General features: G+C 40.2%; 1 protein-coding gene across 3 annotated transcripts; it reads right to left on the reverse strand.

Annotated features, from left to right (window-relative positions):
• Positions 1–1,966: 1,966 nt before the first annotated feature.
• ZNF831 (zinc finger protein 831) lies at positions 1,967–19,166 on the reverse strand. Of its 3 annotated transcripts, none has more exons than XM_010397042.3 (6): positions 18,911–19,165; positions 6,780–11,028; positions 6,148–6,290; positions 4,308–4,477; positions 4,029–4,180; positions 1,967–3,744 (listed from the first exon to the last, which is right to left on the reverse strand). In XM_010397042.3, the coding sequence occupies exons 2-6, from the start codon at positions 11,022–11,024 to the stop codon at positions 2,881–2,883; spliced, it is 5,574 nt and encodes a 1,857-aa protein (XP_010395344.3). In that variant the 5' UTR covers positions 11,025–11,028; positions 18,911–19,165; the 3' UTR covers positions 1,967–2,880. The 3 variants fall into 3 exon arrangements, with proteins under 3 accessions (XP_010395344.3, XP_039419559.1, XP_039419560.1); XM_039563625.1 differs by lacking the exon at positions 18,911–19,165 and adding an exon at positions 14,523–17,049; XM_039563626.1 differs by having other exon boundaries at positions 3,479–3,629; positions 18,911–19,166.
• Positions 19,167–23,553: the final 4,387 nt, after the last annotated feature.

The raw sequence follows: 23,553 nt of genomic DNA on the forward strand, positions 1-23,553 counted from the left end.
GCCAATTCCAGCAGCTCTAAGCCAGACCTTTTATTCAAGGTATATCTTTGTATTTGCCAGGGATCTCAAGCTTGCTCTGGTTGGTTCACATCCCTCTCACCCACCTTTGTGTAAGAGTTGGAGTTTGCCCAATAGGCAGATCAGTGAAGAATCAATAATTAATAAGATCTACTAGAAAAGTCTGAAACAATAAGAAATAATGTGTTCCCATCCAAAGAGGCAAAATCTGAAACATCCATTAATTTACATCTGCCTGGGTAGATGTAGGTGTTGAGTAAAGACCTTATTAGTCTATATTAGTCAGCATTCCTTATAATTTACTTCCTTCACTGGAAGGAGAATAAAGTTGATGAGATGCATTCATGTGCAAAGGAATTTCAGCTTTGCTTATAGCAAAGAGATGATCCATCAGAACTGCTGCTGGCTTTGGAGGAGAAGGAAACACAGATTTTTCCCTCTGTGCCTGCTGCCCTCCTGTGGTTTTTATGTTCAGCTACTTGGGAGTGAATTAAACACATCAGTAGCTGATTCTTGTGCCGTGTAAAAAGTACAGAAGAGTTTGCCTGTTAGTCTTTTTTGTGAGTACAGTGTGTTCTGGAAAGCTGGAATACAGCTTTCCATACAGCCAGCTGGATTTGGATGTGCAAATTCCCTGAGTTCCCTAATTTAGACCAAGACCATTTCTCCCAGTGCTCACACACTGGTGTACCTAACTCAGGCCTGACTCCTCCAAGGGCTGTTACGGCTAAAAGGATTTATGCTGGAGTCACTGCCTTTTGCAGTGATCCTGTTAAAATGCCACCACAGAGCTATTGGCACTTTTAAAGAACTAATGTTAGGTCAAATTGTTATACAGGATAGAGAGGTAAAATGTCAAGGATTACTTCTGTCTGGAAATGGAGTTTAAAATTTACTTTCTCAGCTAGCTTGTCCTATTTTTCTTCCAGCTACAGATGCAGAATGAAAAAGAAATTTCTATATTTCATACTGTAAAATATAGGATAAAAGTTTCTTTGCACAGCACTTCTGTCATTAGAATATTTCTAAATTACTGATCTAGAAATTCTACTTTTAAATGCATCATTTAGCCACAGACATTATGCAGAAAAACTTATATAGAATAGTCCTTACATGTCCATGTATTATAATAATTAGCTCTTGCACATGCAAGAAGTGAAAATTCTTGCTGTGGAGGTGCTGGTGTGGTTTGGTGCAATGATTTTTATACTGTGCTTTTTAAAGGTGCTTGGCCAACAGCACTGCTGGGAACACTGGGATCTGGGAATCTCTATAAGCTTTGTGTTTCTTCTTCTTTTGCTTTTTCTGCGAATTCAGAATCCAGCTGTAGCTGTGAGTGATTCCATTAGGGAAAAAAAAAAAAAAAGCTCCAGAACTTTGAATGTTTCAATATTGTGTCAGTGTTGATGGTTCCTCCTCATCCCCCTTCTTTTCCTCTTTTTTCTTCCAAAATTTTATTTGTGTACGTCTTTGAGTTCACACTATTTAAATTCATTGCACCTAGAATTCACCCCAATACCCCAGTACCCCAGCAGTTTTTCTTGAAGCACAAATACTGAACAGAGCAAGATAAAGGATAAATGCGAAGCTCTGTTTTTATGACCTCAAGTCTTGTAAAGTTTGTAGGACATTTGTATCCAAATACACAGGAATTGCACAGGACTTGGCATGTGGTTTAACCCTCTGAGCTGTTTGGGCATTTTTTACACGTACACATTTATTTTTCTCAGATCATTTGTACTAGGTTTCTTTGTATGACCTGTTTAATCTTTTACATGTGCATGACTAAAAAGCAACTCCAGATGTCCTGTGTAGGTTAATCCATTAATCCCTACGTGTGAATCACAACACAAGAACAGTAGAAGTGTAAGTCTAGAATTTGACTATAATGTAGAAGTGGAATGTTTTCGGTGTTCATCAGCTTAATCAAGTGAGCGAATACATTTGGTCAAATTGAAATATCTAATTATTTATTCACATAGAAACCAGTAAACTTTAAGGTTTGTAGCACAAAACTTGTTGTTAAAAAAAGAAAATGAGCTATGCCATATAGCTTCTTTACCCTCCATAAAATGGCATCATTGCAGTTAAAACTACAATAAAAATGAAACATTCCAGATTACATTAGTTGGAGCACAATGTGACAAATATAATGAGAAAATCCTTGTCAGAAATTTTACTACAAGGAAATACCGATAACTAACACCCATATTCTCCACCTAGAAATTAAGAACATTTGAGTAGATCTTGGCATAAAAGGCACAAAACACAAAGCAAAGCATGCTTGTGTCATTTCTCACACAGAAGCATTGACATTTGTGCAACATGGGAAAAGACCAGCATTTTTCCAGACTCTTCCAATATCAGAGATACTTAAGGAACAGATCTTCCCCTTAATGCCAGTGTGTCACTCCCAGTATGGAGGCAGTGACTACAAGAAAAGAGGGATATAGAGAAGGGAACACATCCGTACCCTTCCAGGAAATCTGAGCTGAGGAACTGAGGAAGTTGCTGCGGTTGTATTGTTGAAGTAACCCAATCCACTGCAGGCTTGGAGTAACACACCCACTGGCAGCCAGCACTTGTGGGAATTCTGAGACTGGCAGGAATGTTAACAATGCTGGAAACCCGACAGGAACACAGGGTTACCTCTTGCATTTAAATGTGCGATGCCAGCCTCAAATGAGCATTTTTAAAAAAGGTTGAGTCCTTGAAAGGAAGGGCCCTTCCAAAGAGGATGTTGCCTCTGGCATAGAGGAATGGCTTTGCTGATGTTAAGATGTTTCAGAACTATGGATCAAAGATCCCTGGCATTTCCTGCTGTAACAGGCTGGCACACAAGCCCCTGGCAGCAGCCTGTTGCTATATTTCTATAACCAGCCTGTCCTCATCATCACTGCTCGTGTCATCATACTCCACCCGTGTTTGTTTCCTCATCATCTCTAAACCTCTCTTTTTATACGTCTTGGGGGGTGTTGCAGAGAAACTCTTGAACTCGGGGGATCTGAGAGTAATTGGAGGCTTTTTAAAGGTAGCAGTAGCTGTTCCATGTGGACTTCCATAGGGATTGGGCTGCAGGTGGGATCTGCTCTTGTCGGCACTTCCGTGCAGGTCCAGGAGATGCTGAGATGAATTTGCCCTCTCTGAGTGTTCTCTGCTGGGTAACTGAGCCCTCGTGACTGACTCAGGAAAAGACTCTGCTTGCGATCCAAACAAATGTGAACATCCTGGCTGGGAACTGGGAGGTGAGTTTTCTTTGGGAGGTGAACGTGTGTTTTCTTCAGTTGGAGGTTTCTCCCTTCTAGAGGCCTGGATCACCGGGTCTGACATTCCAAATATTTGGCTCTCTGACTCTACTCTCAGTTTGTTTTCCTGGCTTGCTCCTGGATGTAAGGAAAGAGGAGCAGCAGCCTCTGGATTTGTGCTGTCAGGCTGGTCACCTGTGCCTGTGTTTGTAAATTCAGGAGAGCAAGACCCAAAGGAAGCTGCCACGGGGTCACTCCGAAGGCTTGGCTGGGATTCCCCAGGCAAGGATGGCTGGAGCACGAGGGGCTGTGTCACCCAGCAGCAAATGGCCACGTCGCTGCTGAATTCCTGCAGGGACATGTCAGCTGTGGAGGAAAAGGAATGAGCTGTCACAGCTATTCCCAGAGGAGCTGTAATGTTCTGGACAGAGGCGTTTGTTCTTGGGTGTTCCCTGATTTGCCCAGAAATGTCCTGTAGGAACTAGGAGGGGAAAAAATTTACACATAAAGTTTTCAGTCCAGAGCAATTTCATCCAACTGATGCAAATTTAATTGTTATTTTAGCTAATTCTAACATCAGTAAGTTTTCATTTTATTTTAACCCCCAGAAATACCTTTAACACATTTTTCAACATTTTAAACAAAATCTGTGATACAAAATAGTTTCAACATCAACTTTAAAACAGCTGAATATAATTTGGGTTTTAATTGACTTTTTTTTTCTGTCAATAAAAAATAATACAAGAATTAAGGTACAATACCTACTTTTTTATCCATTTTGTCTTTTTGTTTAACATGGTTTCGGTTTTCAGTATGGGAAGATATTCCTGAGTTATTCTTTGCTTCTTTTTTCCTTTTGCAAAGTTGTTTGTCTGAGGTGGAATATGACATGTCTTTTTGCTGGTGTAGATAATTTTCTATTGAAAAAAGGTTGAAGAGACTTTGACTTTAATTTTTATTCCCCCCACATGCTCAAACTTACAACATTTCTCATTATATCACTGCAATAACATCAATTTTAACACAAATATTCTAAATACTTACCTTGCATCTTGGATTGAGGAGGATGGCTCTTCTTATGCTTATTAAATCGGGGGGGTTGGGATGAGCAGCCCTTTCTCAAAGCATCCAGAGCTCTGTTGGGAAAAGAGGGCCTCTTGTTCAGCCGGTTCATTTTCAGCTGAGCAAATCCATGGATGTGCCTCCCTCTGTACCTGCAGTGCCAGGGGCATTGAGGGGATAAACAAGTATGGGAGATGTAAAAGCAGCCAGAGGAGAATAACATCACCTCATCGGGTGCATTAAAGTCTAACAGCAATTTATTACTGTGAGGGAGGTGTTTGTTTATGTCAACTCAAAAAAAAATCAGGATTTTAGGCAAGAGACCCACAATTTTTTTTTTTTTTTTCCTCCATAGGATTCAGTAAATCCTTGATTTTCTAAGAGAAAAGGATTTGGGAATAACAGATCCTTTTCCCTGTATCTGGAATTTTAAAACAATATACTTCACAAAGACAGGAATCACCTGAGGCTGTGTGGTTGTTGGGTTTTTTTCTTTTTCACTTCTTGAGTGCTACTTATTCATCATCACTATGGAGCAACATAAGGATTTCAGTTATTTAGAAAACCCACACTGAATAATCAAATTCTGCTTTATTTCCTACTCTGGCTCCATCTTTCAGTAACTCTGAATGAGTGAGACTAAAGTACATTGGAAGATCCCACCCCTAAATCTGTCACTATCCACAGAGCAAGGTGTAAATCTAAAAGGATGCACTTGTTCAGGTGTTTGGTGTATTAGAAAATTAATTTACACTTGGTGGTTACCAGTTGGGTCAGTTACCTACTAATAGGCATAACCTGAGCTTGCAGGACACTGTACTTAATTGAATCCCTGCACTTATTTGATATAAATAAATCTGATATAAATAAATTCTGAGACCAGCAGGAAAAAACCCACAAAAACAAAACAACACCCAAAAATCAAACCAGAAAAAAGTCCTAGAAGAATGTCACTAGGCTGGGTGACACAGACCTGAGTCTTCTGTTTCTGTTCTTATGGCCCTTCAAAATTGCAGGGCTGTTTGCTGAACTAGACATGGTGATTAAGTTACTGACACTGATTTGTCCTCAAGGGAGTCACTCTGTCTGATTTTGGTGATGAAATAGAGTAAGAGGGATGAATGCACACAATATGTGTTTCTTAATGAAGCAATTCATCAGACATCCTGCTGCCCCACACTCCTGAAAGATTAGAGGGCAAGTGCTCCGCTGATACGAATTCCCATTGAACAGGGAGGGGGAGCTGTACTGATTGAGACAATGTGCCCTTGATAGTTTTATGCTCAAATTCTTCCTGCTTTTTTATTTAAACCAAATGATCCTTTGAACTACAGATGGTTCTGTTAGTTTGTGTTTAACTTGATATTTATTCTTCTGCCTTCTCTTGTGAATACCAGTTGAGGATATGGATCTTCCAAGGACAAAGGGCCTCGCACACTGCTCTGAGCTGTGACGGGATTAAAAACAGAAGCATTTTGGTTCCCTTCAAACAAAAGTAAATGCTCACAATTTTGACAGATAAGAACAATTTCTAAATCATAGTGAGACTCAACCAACCAGGCATCATCTTTCTGTGGGATATGTCTGGTTTGCTTAGAAAAGTCTGTTCCTAATAGTAAACAACAGATCGATATTTTTATAGTTTACCTTTGGGGCACTGCTGTGGTATAAGAATAGCTCTTTCTGAGAGATTTATCTTTTTTTCTCCCAATTTTATCAAGGTTGAATTTTGGGGATGACTTTTTATTTTCTGTGGAGTTTTTATACCCATTACAGCAAAATTATATCTATATCCAGTGAACCTGAAAGCCATACTTCTTACCATTTAGGGGTGACTTTAATCCTTTTCTGTTTGTGGCTCCTCTTAAGTTTATTTGTTGAGAGTTTTTCCTTTTTGCAAGCTACTGTTTTCTTCTTTTGCTCTGAAATATTTTTGAAAGAAACACCAGGAACTGCTGAGCTTAACTGTTGAGAATATTGGGAAAAAATGAAATCTGTGAATTACATTGACTGTGAGGTTGGAAATCTGTGCACTTTTTAAATACCACTGAACAGCAAAGGAGTTAAGTAGCACAACTCTGTATTTAAATTCTACTCTAAGTTAAATATTCATTTAGAATGAAAACAATTAAATACAGATGCTATTAGAGAAAAATATAAAACATCCCCATAAAGGGTAGAAAAATTAAGAAAGAGAAATTCACTCCTCTCACTATCAGCATTCTGAAATAGTCAAATGAAAGAAACATATTCACACAGAAGTGTATCTTTCTGATGTATCAAATTAATATAAGACTTATAAAAACATAAATTTTAAATTCTGTATTAGCAAATGCCTGTAAATGTTCATAAATACACTTCTGATAATTATTTCATTTTTCTAGTAAGAGGGTGGGGGTGGGCTGTCAGCCAGTAACACCCTCATGAGAAAGCAAATAGGATTATTAATATTACCTCCTGCATCTGGTGTCCTTTGGAAAATGATGAAACCAACGTTTTTAAACTTGTGTTTGTTAAGCCATATGCCACATTCTTGCTAATATTTCTCATTTTGAAAATGGAAATGTCATATTTTGACAGGGTGCATTCCCTGCTGGGTTCCTTGTCACAGGTGTGCAAGGAGGGATGGGCAGAGGCTGCATTCCCACTCTGCTCTGAGGGCAGAGGGAAGCTCCTGCTCAAACAGCACCAGGTCAGCCGGGGCTCAGCACTGAGGGATGGGAAGGTGCTCTTGGAGCCTGGTACTGGAGAAGTGCCAGAGTACCAGGTCCTGTTATTGTGGGGCAGCACTGGCAATTCTTTACAGTGAGTGCTGAGAGTGTGGCAATAGAAAGTGCCAAAAGAATGGCAAAAATAAGTGGGGTTTTCATGTGAGCTCTGGGAATGCTGTGGATCCTGCAGTGGTGGTGGGATGTCCTTAAGGATGCATGGACTTCCCGCTCTGTCCCATCCCAGGATTGTTGGCTCTGCACGCTTGCTAGAAACTGATGTCTTTATCAAAGAGTCACTTTCTGAGCAAAGGTGATGTAAGGCCTTCCTCTCATCTTTGATGTCAGCAGATATGAAAAAGCCACTTGTATACACAGAAGTAAAGCATATTTTCTTCTGCAGAGTCTGTGTAGAGCAAGTACTTTTACTCATCCACTTCTCTTCTCTTTGCCTTTGATAATTTAATTTATTTTTGTTCTGTTTGTTTTTCTCATCCTCTTTTGCAATATCCTGCTGCTTGAAGATTTGGTTACGAAAGGTGTTCTCTGTTGTGGTTATGATATTTGTGGTTTCTGAGTTGACTGATGAACAGAATCCTGGAGTTTTCCAGTTTGTGTGAAGATTCCACTGAATTTCTCCTTTGCCAGCCTTTCGTCTCACTTCAGATTTTAAAGGGGACCAAACCACATCACTGGAAAGAGAACAGAGGGATGTGCTGCTGCAAGAGCAGGGTGGGGTGGTTAAGTCATCTGTCCGAGGTCTGCAAGCTGTCATCTCCCCTTCAGGTCTAAGCAAAGATGACAGATCTGAAGTTCTCTTGTCCTGTGGCAATTTAAGGATGTATTTTGGAGAGAAGGCATTTTGTTGTGGGACTGGACTTAAATGATCAGGTTGCAGATGATGACTTTTAGGAGACACATCCACAGCATTGTCATTGAGAAGTGGCACTTTTGCTCCTGTTTTTACAAGATGTGTTTTGTCATCTCCATCTGTTGCACTGTGCAAGGCAAAAGAGTTGGAATCACTTCCCCTTAATTCATATCCTAAAAATCCTGCCAGTGAAGCTTTTGAGATACCTGCAGGATGTGAAAGAAGGTTAATGTCACTGTAATTAAGAGCTTTTGTGGGAAGTTTGATTGTTTTCCTGTATTCCACATTCTCAGTACCTCCAGTGACATCATTAATTCCTGCGCTTGATTTTTGCTCCTCTGCTTTACTGGAGAATTTCACTGGAGCTGTGGGAGGACACTGAGTACCAGAGCAATGGACTCTCTCTGCTTCACTTGCTGCAGTGGTTTCTCTACTGGGACTAGGGCAGGACACTGAAATCACATTTTGTGTTTTCTCCACTTCGAATTTCAGCTTTTTCCTTTCTGATGGCAAAATGTGGGATTTCCCTTCTGTTTCTCTGTTGTTGCAATGGACCCACGGGGACGTCAGGCCATGCTGGCCACTTTCCTTAGTCCCGTGATGGTTCCCAAGATTGTGTGAAGTGCTTTTACAGTCTAAGTCAAATGCACTGGATTCTTTCCCAGGGCTTGGTTTCTCCCAGTTGCTACTCTGTACTGGCAAGCAGTCATCATTCCTTCCATCGCTGCTCAGCTGACACTCAGGATTTTGAAGCCTGAGATCACCACTGCTTGAAGCCAGCAGCGTGCCGCTGCCAGCTGTGAATTTCTCTGTGTCACTGCCACGGAGCTCTTGGGAAGTTTGGCTGGTTACAGCTTCAGCAGTTATGGAATGTGATGTCTCCATTAGGTAGGACACTCTGTCTGCAGTTTCCTCAGAGGACACATTCTGCAGAACATGATTAGCATCAGTACAAGTTCCTGATTTACCTGTGGTTGAAGCTGCTGTCACAAGGGCGGAAGGACTGTCACTTGAAGAGCTCCTGCCATCTCTTTCCTCAGTAATTTCAGCGCTGCTGGCTGATTCCCTTGAATTAGGAATCAAGCTTGTAATATCTGTAATCTTATTCTCTCTCTGTTTAATTTTCTTGGCATTTTGACTGCTTTTCAATTTTTGGTAGATTTTCTTAAACGTTTCATCTCCATACATTTGCCATTTTTCTTGAGAGAACATCTTCAACTTCCTTTGATTGTGTTTCTTATTTTTAGCACTGATTACTTCTCTGGCCCCAAGCTTTTTAGCCCCTTTCAACTCCTCTGACAGAGAAGGGTGATCAGCCGCATTACTTAGGGGCAAATCATCCACTGCTGTTTGTCTCACTAGAGCTCGGGGATGGCTATTAGGGAAATCCACTGAATTCGCAGCAAAATCGTTGCTAGGCAGCAAACCAGCAGTGCCTGTGTTTGCAGACTGCTTAGTAAGAGAAAGTGGTTTTGAGTAACCTGGTTTGTCAGGTACCATCCTTGCTCCCTCCACAACAGGCAAGGAGTTGCTCCGAGTAACAGGCACAGTGTCGATTGTTGTGGAGAACTGGGTAGGAACTGAATGGAAAAACATTGGCTTGCATTTCTCCAGGGGTGCAAAGGTAGATTTTGCTGAACAAAGAGAAAGATTCTTTTTCCTATTTACATCACAAGTTCTGATATCAAAATGGAAAGAGTCTTTGTATGTGTAAGGCATTGGCAGGTCAATGCTTCCCTGTTTAGAAAGGACAGTTTTTCTGGGCCTGACATTGTCTAACTGGGTATCATCCACCACACTTTTGTTGTGAGAAATAAGCTTTGAAATGTGTTCTTCCAGTCTCTTTTTCTCTAGCATCGAGGCTGTAGCTTTGTCAGCTGCCTCCAGCTTTGCAGTGCTTCCTGAGGCACACCTTGGGCCGCTGAAGGCAGTTTCATTTTCCAGTTCCGTGCTGTGCTCGTAGAGACTGTGCAAGGGGCTGGATGATGTCATCTGCTGTTCTGCGCTGTCAGAGCGCGACAGATACCCCGAGTCAGTGCTCTCACACTTCTTCAGCTTGCAGTCCAAGGGTTTGTAATCCCACTGCTTCTCTGAAGAGGTTGCTTGCTGCCTTTGCAGCTGAATGTGCTTATTGGCAGTGGGAGTTCTTTGCTCCTGCATCTTCTTTCTCAGACATGGACCATTTGACAAAGCTCCTGGAGATGCTAAACTTTGAGGTTCTCTTTCAGGAACCCCCTGATTAACCTTTGAACTGAAGGACTGATTCATTGTTTCTTGATTTTCTGAAGCAGCTGATGAAGAGCTTTTTGCTAGCAGTGAGAGCTCATGAGGTTTCTTAGTGTCTGTTGCTGCACTGGTCTCTGAACTGGGTTGTTTGATGTGTATCCCCTGGTCTTCACTGGTGCTACTCAGTGCTTTGCTGCCTTGAGGAGAGGTGGTGCTCTCTGCTGATCTCTCATTTTGCTCTGGTCCCCCAGTGATGTCAGAGTCTGAGGGCAGCCTGGCGTTGTTGACGTGTGTTTGGGTTCTCCTGTGTTTGTACAAGTTGCTCTGAGTTTTAAATGCAATGCCACAAGTGGTGCATGGAAAGGGCCTCTCTCCTGTGTGAGAGCGAATGTGTTTCTCAAGGACACTTGGCTTCAAACAATCTCGTCCACAGTGTTTGCAGATGTATTTCCCAGATTTTTTTGATTTTCCCGGGCTTCCAATAGATGCATTTACGCAAGAATTTGGTGATGATAAAACTGGTAAAGTGCTGACTATGCTCAGTGTTAGGCTTTGCCCAAGCTGTTTCTGGAAAACCGGCTGAGGCTGCTCCGTGCCTTCCGGAGCAACGAGCGGGTTGAGGATGAGGGGAATGTTGCCGCCGTCAAGGTGGACACAGCTCCTGCCGGTCACCAAGGGCCCGTGTGGCTGGAAGCATCCTGGCTGGACGGGCTGGAGCAGCGGGATCGTCAGGGCTTTGAGGTACAGGGGCTGGGGCAGGACCTGCCCCCGGGCAGGGTCTGAGGAGCCCCGCGAGGGCCGCAGGGAAGGGCCCGGGACGGGATCTGCTGGGGCGGCCGCGACAGCCGGCGGGTTCTGGGCCTCCATCCCAGGGGCCAGCTGCCATGTGCTCATGGATCTGCCAGGAGGGGACACAAAACAAGCAGGAGTCGGCAGGCAGCAAATAAAATACACACTTCCCACCGCTGGACTGGTAAAATTAGCAACTAAGAATATCACTAATCTTACATGCAGGCATTAAACAGACAATAATTACTTCCTTTCCCAATTAAATTGATTCATTTTTCATTTCTCATCTAGGAGTTAAAGTTCAGTACGGTGTAAAGAACACTGAACACTACATTTAAAACCACTCTTACAACCTACAGTAAGTACCCAAAGCACTAGAAACAAGTCTGAGTTTCAGATTTGCAAATGGAGGCTCTAGGCACACCAAGAATAATACAATTTTAATTTTCCGGAACCATATTCCCATTATATATTTGTATCATGTTTTTAAAATTAATTAATATTAGTAATTTTTAATACAAAAACACACAACAGTTGAGGTTAGAGGGGACCTCAGGACATCTCTAGTCCAAACACCTGCTCAAAGCACAGTCAGCACTGAGGTCAGATGAGGTTGTCAGGGTGTTACCAGTCTGGTTTTGAAAATCTCTGGGGATAAAACTGCACAGTTTCTTTGGGCAACTGGTTCCAAACACAGGACATTAAACATGCCTGCATATTATCTGTGCTTACCCAGTTTAAGGGAGCTAAGGCCAAACACATTGCAGCAAGGGGTGTAAAATGAAAATACATGAACAAAATGAAAGTCGTGTCCTGTTCTAAAAGTCAGATTTGCATAAATATGTGCAAAGTAGAAAAGATGGTATCATAGGAAAATAGTGTGATAAATTAAAGTTGGCTTTTGTGTAGCCCAAATTAATTTGGTCTAATTAACGGAGATATTATAGTGTACTGCTTGTTTTTAGATGCTTTCAATGCCAGATGAAAACATCTTCTAAGACACAGTTTTTGAAAAAAGTGAACCTGTTCTTTTGAAATCTATCCTAATATATGCAGGGTAGGTGCTGGTCCAGACTACTTCTTATTTCAGCAAATATTTGTATTGTCTTTTTTTCTTTCTAAAAAACAAAGGAGGAGGAAAGGATAGGAAACTATCAAAATAAGCAAGTTGAAAATTTTCTTTGGAAGAGCTGATAGGGGCATGAGCATAACCCCTTGTAATTACAGTTTGGATGAACATCAGGTGATCTGTGAGTGTTTGTTTGATTCTTGCTCAGTTATGCTTACTGTATCCACTGGCTGCTATGAATAATGGGTTGTTCTTGTGCAAACAGCCATAAAAAAACCATTTGGAATAACATAATCAGTGGCTCAATTTGAAATCTGCAATTTGTTGCTTTACTGCATAATCTCTAGTGGTATTTCTGTAACTTCCTTGGATCATTTTAATAGGTTATCATTACTGGGAAACAGTAAAAGAATTACTTCAAAATGTGGTTTGAAATCTGTACTGGTTCCATCCCAAAAAACAACCTGTAAACTGAACTGATCAGTGCACAGCAAAGTGTTAGATTTTGCTTTTTTTCTTCCTCATGAATGCTATAAATCAACCTCAGTTATCAAGCATGGAGTTTTCTTATGCACTTCTGACATTTCTATGCAGAATAATCACTTAAGTGGCTTTTTATTATAGGTAGTGACTATAATGATGAAAGAATGTTAAAAGAATATGGCTTGTTAAAGAAATTAAGTTATTATCCATATTGTGCAGTGGGGTTGCCTCTACAGAATAAAAGTGGAATTCTCTAATTTGCAAAGTGATGTTATCAACATTTCAAGTCCATTTAAGATGGTTCCTAAGCTATTCAGTCACTTTTGAATTTAAACACAGCATAAAATAAGGGATAAGATGTGAGACAATGATACAAATTAAGTACGCAGTAGTTTTTCCAAAATACAAAAAAAAAAAGTTTTGGGGAAAAAAAATATGCTTCAAAGAACAGACTACAAGAAAAAAAGTGAAGCCTAAATACCCAGTAGGTATAAGATCTAACAAGTACCACATCAGACACCGTGTCTTTGCTCCCCTCCCCCAGAGAGAGGTGTGCAAATACACTTCCACGTATTTTACATTTCCCCCACCAGCTTGCTCCAGGGTCACAAACTCTTTCTCTCTCTGATTTCCTCCTGGCCATGCAGAGCTGATGGGCCCTTCAAGGCCACCACAGACAAATGTTTTTCATAGGAATCCTGTGGTTCCCAAGTAGCAGAGGCTCTGTGTAATTTCACTTAATGCTGTTAAGTTTCTGGGGCCCAAAACACAGCCTGAGACTCATTTCAGTGTTCTGTAATGCTCTACAAAGAAAATACCTAAGTGGTGACAGAAAATTTAAAGGAAAGTTTTAAATAAAGCTCAACAAGTAAACTAATGGTGATACTTAATGTACTTTTAAGAATATAATAACACATCTCTATCAGGTGTGGTAGTTTGCTGCTTTTCACAGCAAGAAAAAGTACTTCCTGAGTGAAACTGCCATGACTTGTATTCTACTGGGGCAAATACCATCAAAATTTTCACATCTGTTACTTATATACAAAAAAAGGCCACTGTGTTTCTTTGTATGTTGACAAAAATAGCTTATCTCAAATGAATTCTGCCCCAAGGCTAATTCAGGGTAGTCCTTGCCTAAAGTAGAAATTCCTCTGTTTATTATCCCCTGGGTTCTGTTACTGAGCATCCACCCAATGTTCTCAGCTGTTTCTAACTTGTGGCATTGAACTACCAGCATAAGAATTTGATCCTACTTAGATAAGGAAAATTTTCCAATAATGCAGGATTTGGCCAGCCCAAAATTTTCTAAATTGATTTCTTAAGCTATCAAAACTGGTCACTAAAATTCCATTAAATACAACTATTTTGTTCCTGGTTTGAAATTCTAACTTCAGGTACACACCATAGGCAGGTCTGTGGAACACTGAAAAATGGAGCAGTTTCACATAAGAAATCATTGTAGCAGAAACTCTCTTACTCACTTTATACGTATGAAGTATTTTAATACAAGAGGTTGATATAAAAAACTCATTTTAAATCAAATAAGTTCAATTTTTATAGACTTTTTCCTGAATTCCAAATACATTTTATAAAAATTGTTTCATTTTGTCAGCACTTGTTATGATTTTGGACTACACAACCAAAAGATTTTTGTCTTCTGCATGGCACATGAAATGCTCTGTTAATTGCCCACCATTATTAACTAAATCAATAACTAAACATGTAAATACTTATTTTCTGCACTTACATATAATTTTTCGACACACCACTGAGCAAAGAATCAGTCTCTAAGCAGACACAGAGCTCAACTGCTCAATCCCCCACCTTGGTCTGCAGGTACAACCCAGAGACACGACAGAGCTACTTTATTTTTGTAACCCCATAGAAACAGGTTTTCAACGTTATGAACATACACAATAGACTCAATTATACCAGGAGTCTTTACCTTTTTAAAAGCCTTCTAGTGATCCCTACCTTAAATACCAGGGAGCAGAAGTGGAAGTCTGGAAATAATTAAGTCTTCAGTCTGGAAATAATTTTACCTCACGTACCTTTGATTGAGCCAGGCATTTCAGCAATAAAAGTCTAATTTCTGTCAATACTTGATGCAAGCAGAGAGAAACGAGGACAAAGACTTGAAACAGATTAGAAGTAGGAAGTTGGGTTTTTCTTTTTTTTTTTTTACATTGGTGTCACAGTAACAACCTTCAGAAAACAGGAAGAGTTGAAACAGAAGAAAATGAAGTGGCATTTCAATTTCTCTGTATCCTTTATCACTATTTATGTAGGGAGCTCTAAACAGAATCTTCGAAACGTGGGGGGTTTGTGCTCTGTCTTTTGTCCTGAAATACACTGACACCATGGTAGGGTTTTTTATTTATACTCCTAAAGGTAATTTTATTTTAACTTTACAGTAAAGGGCTCTCTTAAAATATGTTGGGAAAGAAAACAATGGTGGAGAGAAGACACTTGCCACATATGAAGTGCTAAACTTATCCAGCGTGGGTGTTGTCCACCACCTTCTTCTAGTGGTGCCCTGTGGGACGGGAGAAAGCAGTAACCAGGTGGGAAAATGCCTCAGGAATGTTAAAAGTGTTTATGTTGTGCTCAACAAACCTGCATAAACTTGTGGAAAACTGCAGGGAAAACAGGATAGGGCACAGTCAAGTGAAAGGGTCATTTAAAAAAGTAAACTTTATTTGGGGGCCGACTTCCTAAAGAGTGCTCAGGTGACACAGTGAGCAGCACTGAGGGGTCCTGGGGGGCCACTCTTCTTTATGCAAACACTTGTTTAGAGCAGGGACTGGGATGGCTGCGTCCTCCTCTGCTGGTAGACTGAGTGAATCCCAAACTGGAATTCCCAATAATGTAACAAAACTGGCATAGCTGGCCTGTATAATTTCCTTAGGAACAGCATATTTTGGAAGATACAGCTTTTATTTTCCCTGTGATGAGCAGCTGCACAGTTCAGACCCTGCAGCCTGTCCCTTGTTGGGAGTGGTGAAACTGTAACACTATAATTGTCCAATATCCACTTCAGTGGGAGCTCTTTCTTTTAATAATCCTGGTGATAGATCTATGCTACAGGCCTCAGTAGATTTCCATTCCAAACAGCTTTATTGATCCTGAAGAGTTTTGCCTGTTGTTTGGATTGTTTTCCATTTATTTCTGGAGCCCTGATTTAGCAGGCCTCTCATTTTGGTGGTGGAGAAATATTTCTGTCTTGTTCTCCCCATCTTTCTTGCCTGTCACGTAGTTATTTAGGGGGCAGAAAGCTCTTAACAGGGCCCAGTATTACTGCTTAAAATCCTCCTGGTTTCTACCATACCCTGAAATGCTCCCAGTCATTGGTAATGGCACTGCAGATGCTTCAAATCCGTGAATCTAGAAAATACTTGACATTCTGAACCGCTTTTCAGTGACTCATGCTTCTGCTTTACAGACTCAGTCTGTCCAGATGGAGAGAATTACATGCACCAAGTAGTTTCAGCTCTGCTGGGAGATACTTTCCTAAAGGAATGTGTTCTCACCTCTAAGTGAGATCTTCTGGAGGATTACTGCATGCTACAGTCAACAAACCAACGGGAAAAAAGATGCACATCTTATAATAGAACACTGGCATGAATCAAATCATACAAACAGATGATTATGGGCATTTTACATAACCAGTCAAAATTAGTTTGTCTTCAGTTCGATCACATTTCTGGAGGCCATTATATTTTATTCCACTTTGAGACTGACTATTATTAAGTTACGGTGAATTTACTTAAAAGGGACACTTAATTTAAGCAGTAGTAATGATTGCAGCAGTGTCCTGGACCTATTAACAAACTAGTAACAAACTGAAAACACATATAAGCATTTAAAATTCATTATTTAGATCACTCAGTATCAAATTCCAAATGCTAAAACTGCAAACTGTTTGCCTTGAGAGGCTTAAGGAGACAATAATTAATTAAAGCAAGTTACAGCAAAAGCAAGTGGCTGTCTGGGTATTTGCCACTATCACAGAAGTTTCAGGGCTTAGCAGAACCTTTTGAGGCTTGATCTAAAATCTCTAAATTTTGAATAAGTGACTCTGGAATCAGACTGCCCTCACAGCATCCTGTGATTCTTTCCTTTTATATGGATGAACAGGTTGCTGTAATGGCTGGAAGTAATTTGACCTGTACATAAAATACAGAGCACCTACAGAGTATTATCCTGCATTAGTTCTGTTTGAAATTAAGTGATTTTTGTTTTCTCTTTCTAATCAATCTATTTATGTGTGTTGCTTCCTCAGCTGCAATCTCTATGCAAGATTATTTATATTCATTTAAATTTAAAATATTGTCCTGCTCAGAGAAACCCTGCTAACTTCAGCTGTCTCAATGCACAGCAAAGTGTCAATTTACGCACAAAGCTGAGCCCGCTGTCAGGTGCTGCACAGAAGGGAGTTCTGGGGCTACAGTCCACTCTCAATTCATGTCCCCATCAGGATTTGAGGCATTAAAGTCACTCACCATTGGTACACATTTCTGGGTCCCAAGTATGTGTGACAAAGGTCCCACCCCAGGTGTTTAAAACCCTGCATCCTTCAAAGACACCTACAGAGTTTTGTCAGGGGTGTGAGCAAGTGAAAGCAGCAAAAAACATGCTTCCTGTGCTGATGAGGAAAGAGATTCCAAAGGTCCTACAACTACATGTTTTAAAGAACTTTGCAAACTTAAATGAAAAGAAAGTATCTTACAGGTTTGCTAATTATTAATATTTCCTGTGAGGGCAGGGATGCTGAGGGCGGTACACAGTGTCTTGCTGTCAGAGGAAGATACAGACACTGGGATTATCATTCCCAGTTGCTCATCCACCACTGACAGCCTGCACAACTCCCTTGATAGACCACACAAAGCTTCTACTTCAATCTTAGCATCACAGAGTCATAGTGAACCACAGCGTCTGAAATAAGTTTTGTGCAGGTACTTCAAACACCACTTCTGTGATGGAATCAAAATGTTTGTGAGTACACCCCAGGTCTGGAGTTTTTTAGTTCTCAATTCAAACAAGCAAAATGGAACAGACCCATTTCCTGGCTAGCCCAGAAATGACTGTTAATCTTGTTTTACTTAAAAGCTATTTCTGCCTTTGCTCTTTTCTCGGTTTGACTTTGCATCTTGAAATGTCTCATAACACAAGTACTGAGTTCACCTTTCCCCTTGTTCTTAAGGGATGTGTCTGATCTCACAGCTCTGCCGGTTCCACCCGCAGCCTGCACGCTGCCGGTACCTTCAGAACAAAGTTGGGAGCCTCAGTCCCCTGCAGAATCAGGCTGAAAATGTTTAATTCTATCATCTTCTGAAACCTTTATAGTCTTTCCACGGTAACGTCTCAAATTCTGACTTTGGGAAATCTTGCTGCTTGGTACAAGTCATTGTTCTGAAGTTTTGCCCTTCTTCATGTGTTACTGAAGTACGAAGCCACTAGAAAACCTGCTGGGGGAACTTTCTTGTACCGTATCCTAAGGACAAATATTATTGACACTTACTTCCACAATTGTGTAATATCAGCAAAACTGTTTAGGTTGGCCTTTTTTAAACAATTATTTCTGTAAATACTGTACCAGAATACAGTATTAAAATCTTTTAGGAAGAACAGGATCTGCTTTACCTTCCCTTTGTTCCAGAATAGCAGCAACTGGTTTGATCATTATTAAGCAGTTTTCTATAATTATTATGCTCCTTTTCTTGAATATCCATAAATGAAAACATTCCAAAGGCTTAAATCAGTAAAAATATTGTTACCTAAAATACATTTGAATGTGTAAGTAAACACTGTATTGGCCTTTTTGACCTCTTCATGCAATTTGTATCAAGAATATTTCCTATTCTACTTCTTACACTGCTACTTTTCTCAGCTCCAGCAATAAGAAATGCTTTCTAGTTTAATATATGTCTCTAGTTTAGATTTACATCATTATCTCTAAAAAGAAACATATCTAACATATGTAATATATCTGTTGGTTTTGTAACACTTTTGGTGACTTCACAATGAGAAAAAAATAGGATTTTTAGTGCTTAAAATCCTCAAAGGATTTTGATTCTTTTGTCCTTTCATCAAATTTGCTCCTGTGCATTTCCCATGTTAGGAAAGAGTTAACAACCTCCAGCCAGCAGACTGCAATCAACAGGTTGCTCTAAGAGAAAAATAATAACCCTAATCCATCTTTTAAAGTTTAGGAGGCTGGACTAAATGATGAAAAAATACCGATTAAAGCCCTCTGAAAAGCTGAAGTGGGGCCAGAACTGAAATGCTTTGTGTTTTAGAAAAAAAATCTTTCTCGTTGCTAAGTGAAAGAACCATCACAATGAAAAAATAAAAATTGTAACTTTAAAATTCCTGTCTTACCATCTAGAATTTAATTCTCTCTCTGTCCATAGAAAATGATAACAAAACACTTGCTAACCTTTAGGTGGCCAATTCACAGGCAGGTGGAGAGGTTCAGGTCCCTGGAATAGCGTTGAAACAAAAGAAGCATCCTGTTTTCTTTTTTCAGTGTCTTTCTCTTCTTCTTTTTTTTTAAGCATTTGAAAAGTGAAGGGTGGGTGGTGGGGTGTGTGCAGAGAGAGGAGGGGGCGAAGGCAGCCCACGCTGGTGTAGGAAGAGTTTTAATGGCCGATGCTGGGAATATGGTTTGCCTGCTACAGTGTCTGCACTACTGCAGCTCTGTGTGTGGGCGTAAAGAAATGACACGACTGGGTTTCAAACCATTACACTGAAGATTTGCAAACAGTTAAAAAAAAACCAAAACACAACCCCATCAGGCACCAATGAAAATTATCACTTTCCTCCTTTTATCTTTTTCTAAGGGTTTTTTGTTGCTTTGTTTTAACTTAGCAGATGTAATCTAGTCAAGTTTCTTCCTCAGCCTCTAAAAGAAAAAAAAGGTAAATTGAGTATTTAGGAAGGTTTTGTATTTTACATGGTGTGAATATTTTGTTATAATTTTTGCTGGTATTTTTTAATTAATCTACAAGAGCTTGTATTCCTGAAGGGTATCCAGATTTGCACAGTAAAAGTCTTCAGGGGACACCTATATTTCTGCTTTAGAACATGCCAAATAGGTGCCTAAATCTTGGTAGCACCAAGTAGCACAGTACAATAGACAGAGCAGTGACTCCACAACTGGCCAGGCAGGACATCCGAGCCCAGGAATATCCCTTGAATATTCCGCAAAACACAGCCAAAAAAACCAAGACATGCTGGCAGCCCACTTTTGTTCAGTAGTCCAGCAGTAGTCCAGCAACACCTCAGGTTTACGGATCTAAATTGGGCAGAAAACAGACTTGAATATTTGTTGTAACTACTGGAGACCAACAGGAGTGAGACAAAGGGGCTGTTCCCTGTCATATCGTGGGGAATGAGAGGAAAATGGTATTTCAGCTGATATAAAAGTGCTGACACAATTGACAGTGATTATAAGCAGTTATGAACACACTGTTGTTGGGAGGGACAGGTGGAAGGGTTTTGTCAGACAAGCAAGAATACTTCTTAAACATATTTTTTACCACAAAGAGTGAAAGACAGACAAAACAGTTTTAGAAGGGAACTTGAAAACTTCAAGGAATCTTTATGACTTGGCTGCTCCATGGTAGTAAGGGACTAGCACTTGACAAATGTGTATCTTCAAGTATGTTGAGAAGAGACAGCCAAGTTGAAAATCTTGTGCTCGGACAGAAGGCATGTGCACTCTGCAGTGCAGGGGTTTAGGTGTCTATCTTTGCAAATATTCAGATGAGCCCCAAATAAAGCAGGATTTCTGTTGCCTTTGGTGTTGTGCTGACAGTGAAAAGCAGAGCAGCTGGATGCACAGAGAAAGGGGCAGGGAAAGAGAGGAGGCACTGGGTGATGCCCCTGTTGCTGTTCAGAGCCAGGCACCCCAGCAGTCCTCTGCCCCTTGTCCCAGGACTGAGGAGCCAGAGCTGAATGTCAAACCAGCACAAGTCAGTGTGAATAAAACCAGCAGGACTGGGCTTGAGGACTTCAGACTGCTAATCCCAAACTTTCACAAAGACTGATGAAGGAGTTAAACAGTGAATCACCCAACAGTGAATGAAAAACGATCCTCATTGGGTAAAATTCTCTCAGATATCGCCATTATTACACAGCAGTACAGCCTGACTTGGTACAAAGTGGAGTCTGGCTACTGGCCACAGGAGAAACTTAAATTCTTCTTCCATGCATACACTAACAGCTGAGATCAGCTTCAAGAAAATTTTGCAGGAAAAATATCTGTGTCCTCAGCTGATACAGAAAAGTGAACGTCTGGAGAGACAAGAAATCTGGCTCCCATCAGGGTTCCATTCATGCAGACCGAGTGCCATTGCACAACCTGATGTAGTTTGCAAGCTGGCATTGCTTAAATCAATTCAGTAAAACTGGTTGTTTTCCTGGCACTGTAAACTTTTTCTGTGTGGATAGAAGTAAAAAAAAACGAACCACAACTTTTTTTATTACTCTGTCCTTCTCTAAACTCTTAAGCTTTGTGTTCTGTCTGCTTAATGAAGACCCTTTTTGCCCAGTTAATCATCATGCATTATTAATGAGTGGTATCAGCTCAATCTTTTATTATCATTCATAGTTTAAAAAAAAAAATACTATTTTCTTGACTCAGTTTGAAAAGTATAGTAACAAAATACACATCCTGAAGCAGTAACTCTCAAAGGTGTATGTGCTGCTCATTTTTGTCTCTATGACATGGACATCTATTTCCTGACCCTGTAGCTGTTAGATTTCCAAGTCACCATTTCTCCATGGTTTTGGTGACTTTGCTGCAGGTGAAGTAGCATCTGGAATGTCTAAATGCACCTAATCCTCCTCTGAGAAGTAATCCCCATGAAGAACCATTGTGTAAGATGGATATTGGTAATCACAGGTAGCAATATTTCTTTTATAGACATGAACTCTTAAGTTTGCATGTACAGAAATCATGGTTGCCTACACATCTTTCATTTGATCATTTCCAGCATGGTACTTAAGATGACTTTTTTCCCAAAGATCACAGTTTTGTGAATTGACAGAATTTCTTTAAGCAACTATTAACAATCTGGAAAAAAATCGAATAAAGAAAAATATTCCAAAAAAACCCATTCTTTTCAACTGGCCCGCAAACTACTGCCCTCCTATCAACACTGCATAACAACTACTAAGATTCATCTGGCACTTTATTCTGTTTGTTGAGCCAGCAAGAACTACCACCCAAAGAGGAGTGTAACCCTAACAAACTGGTCAGGCCTTACCAAGAGAAAAAACCTTAAAGACAAAAATGTGCTTAAACAGCAAAAGGGAGAGACAAAGCTTCATTAGAAGCCAACATGGGTCTCCTTGCCAAAAAATGTCAGTTCAAGGAAAATTAAAACAGAAGACAGAAGTAATGGATCCCATAGGGAAAAGACTCAAAGGCTGCTGAAAAAATGCTAAGGCAGCCACAAAACTGAAAAGGTTCAGCTGGTTGCAGACACAACCTCAGTGTTTCACTAAGAATTGAATTTTTCCTTTAAAGTGCTTGGGTTCTTTCCACAGCCCAGCAGCAGAGCTGGAGAGGCAAACACCCACCCAAAGGAGAAATCTAAAAAAAACGGGGAAAAGTCCAGCCTCAAGCCATCTTCCATTAAAATCTCACCAACCTTTTTTCCAAACTTAGGTTTAATGTGTCTTAGGTAAGCTCTAAATGCTGAATTATCACACAGTTTGATTTGGGGGTTTATTTGGTTTGGGTTTTTAGTATTAATTCACCATAAGCAGTTATGGTGAAGGATTGTTTTATGGACTAATTTACAAGGATAGCCTACAACCCAAGAAAAATCTTGGACATCAGAGAGAAAAAGCAGATGTGTGAGTCCAGCTTTGCTCCTAAAGTATCAGGTGGGAATGAAGAGCTCCAATTCCTCCTCCTCCTCCTTGCTCAAATCTTCCTTTTGGACAATTGAAAGGTTAAAAAGCAGAGGATGTTACGGTGCCTCTTGCACAAAAGAGATGTTTTGCAGGAGGAATAGGAAGGGTCTTTCCAGGCCTTATAGATTGCAGGATTAATGGGCTGTAGTTTTTTCAGGCATATCACATCAAAAACATGAGTAATTACCACTATGACACACTTAGAAGCAATGTAGCTTTCAGAGGAACAGTTGCTCCAACTCGAAAAGGCAACAAGGTTCAGTGGTTTGTACGTGCACACAAACTACAGATGTATTCATTTTTCCATCTGTTTCTTATTTGTCACAGAAAAACAGATAACTCAGAACAACTGACAGTAGTCAGAAATGCTCTAAAGCCCACCAAGTACACTAACATTAATGTGTTTTACAGAGAGAGAGAATAGAATTTGACACTGATCACTTGAACCAACTCAGATCCCTGTCAAAACCAGTAAAAGGAAGCATCAGTAACTGTAAATATAGAAACACAGCATTCCCATCACCATCACCCCAGGCCAGCACCAGTCACCAGTAAGCCCATGGTCCACACCATTCAAACAACTCAATTATGTACTTTTTTTTCCCCCATAAGTTTCTATGTAGTTGTGGTTTTTCTCAGCATGTTGTCTAGGAAACCCTACACTCCTGTAGCTTAGTATCCAGCTCTTTATTGCTATTGACACACCAACGTTTAGGATTTTGAAACAATTGATACACTGTCCTTCCCATTATGAAGGGATCTTCACTTATACCATAAGCTGGATAGAGTTAAAATGAGACCTTTTTTGAAAGTTCAGCTCTTCCAAAATGCCTGTGAGAAATTTGCCAATTAACTCTTCTAGTTATTAATTTTATTAATCATTTTACATATCAATATTCAATTATGCTATATGCTAGCCACTGAAAAATAGCCCTGTAATCTTACTGGTGTCTTCTCTGTCCCAATTCCACACTTATGTTATCTTTGAATATTGTTGAGTTCCTCTGACAAACAATATTTTGTGAATTTTGTGAGAGCTTCCAGCTAAATTTCAAGTGATAACAATTAAGTTGCAGTTGCACGCTCCTTGTATCTGTGTCATACTTTTCTCTAACATTTATACAGATTTTCACTGGGACAAGAGGTGCTATATAT

Source organism: Corvus cornix, chromosome 20, assembly GCF_000738735.6.
Source record: "Corvus cornix cornix isolate S_Up_H32 chromosome 20, ASM73873v5, whole genome shotgun sequence".
Classification (NCBI taxonomy): Eukaryota; Metazoa; Chordata; class Aves; order Passeriformes; family Corvidae; genus Corvus; species Corvus cornix.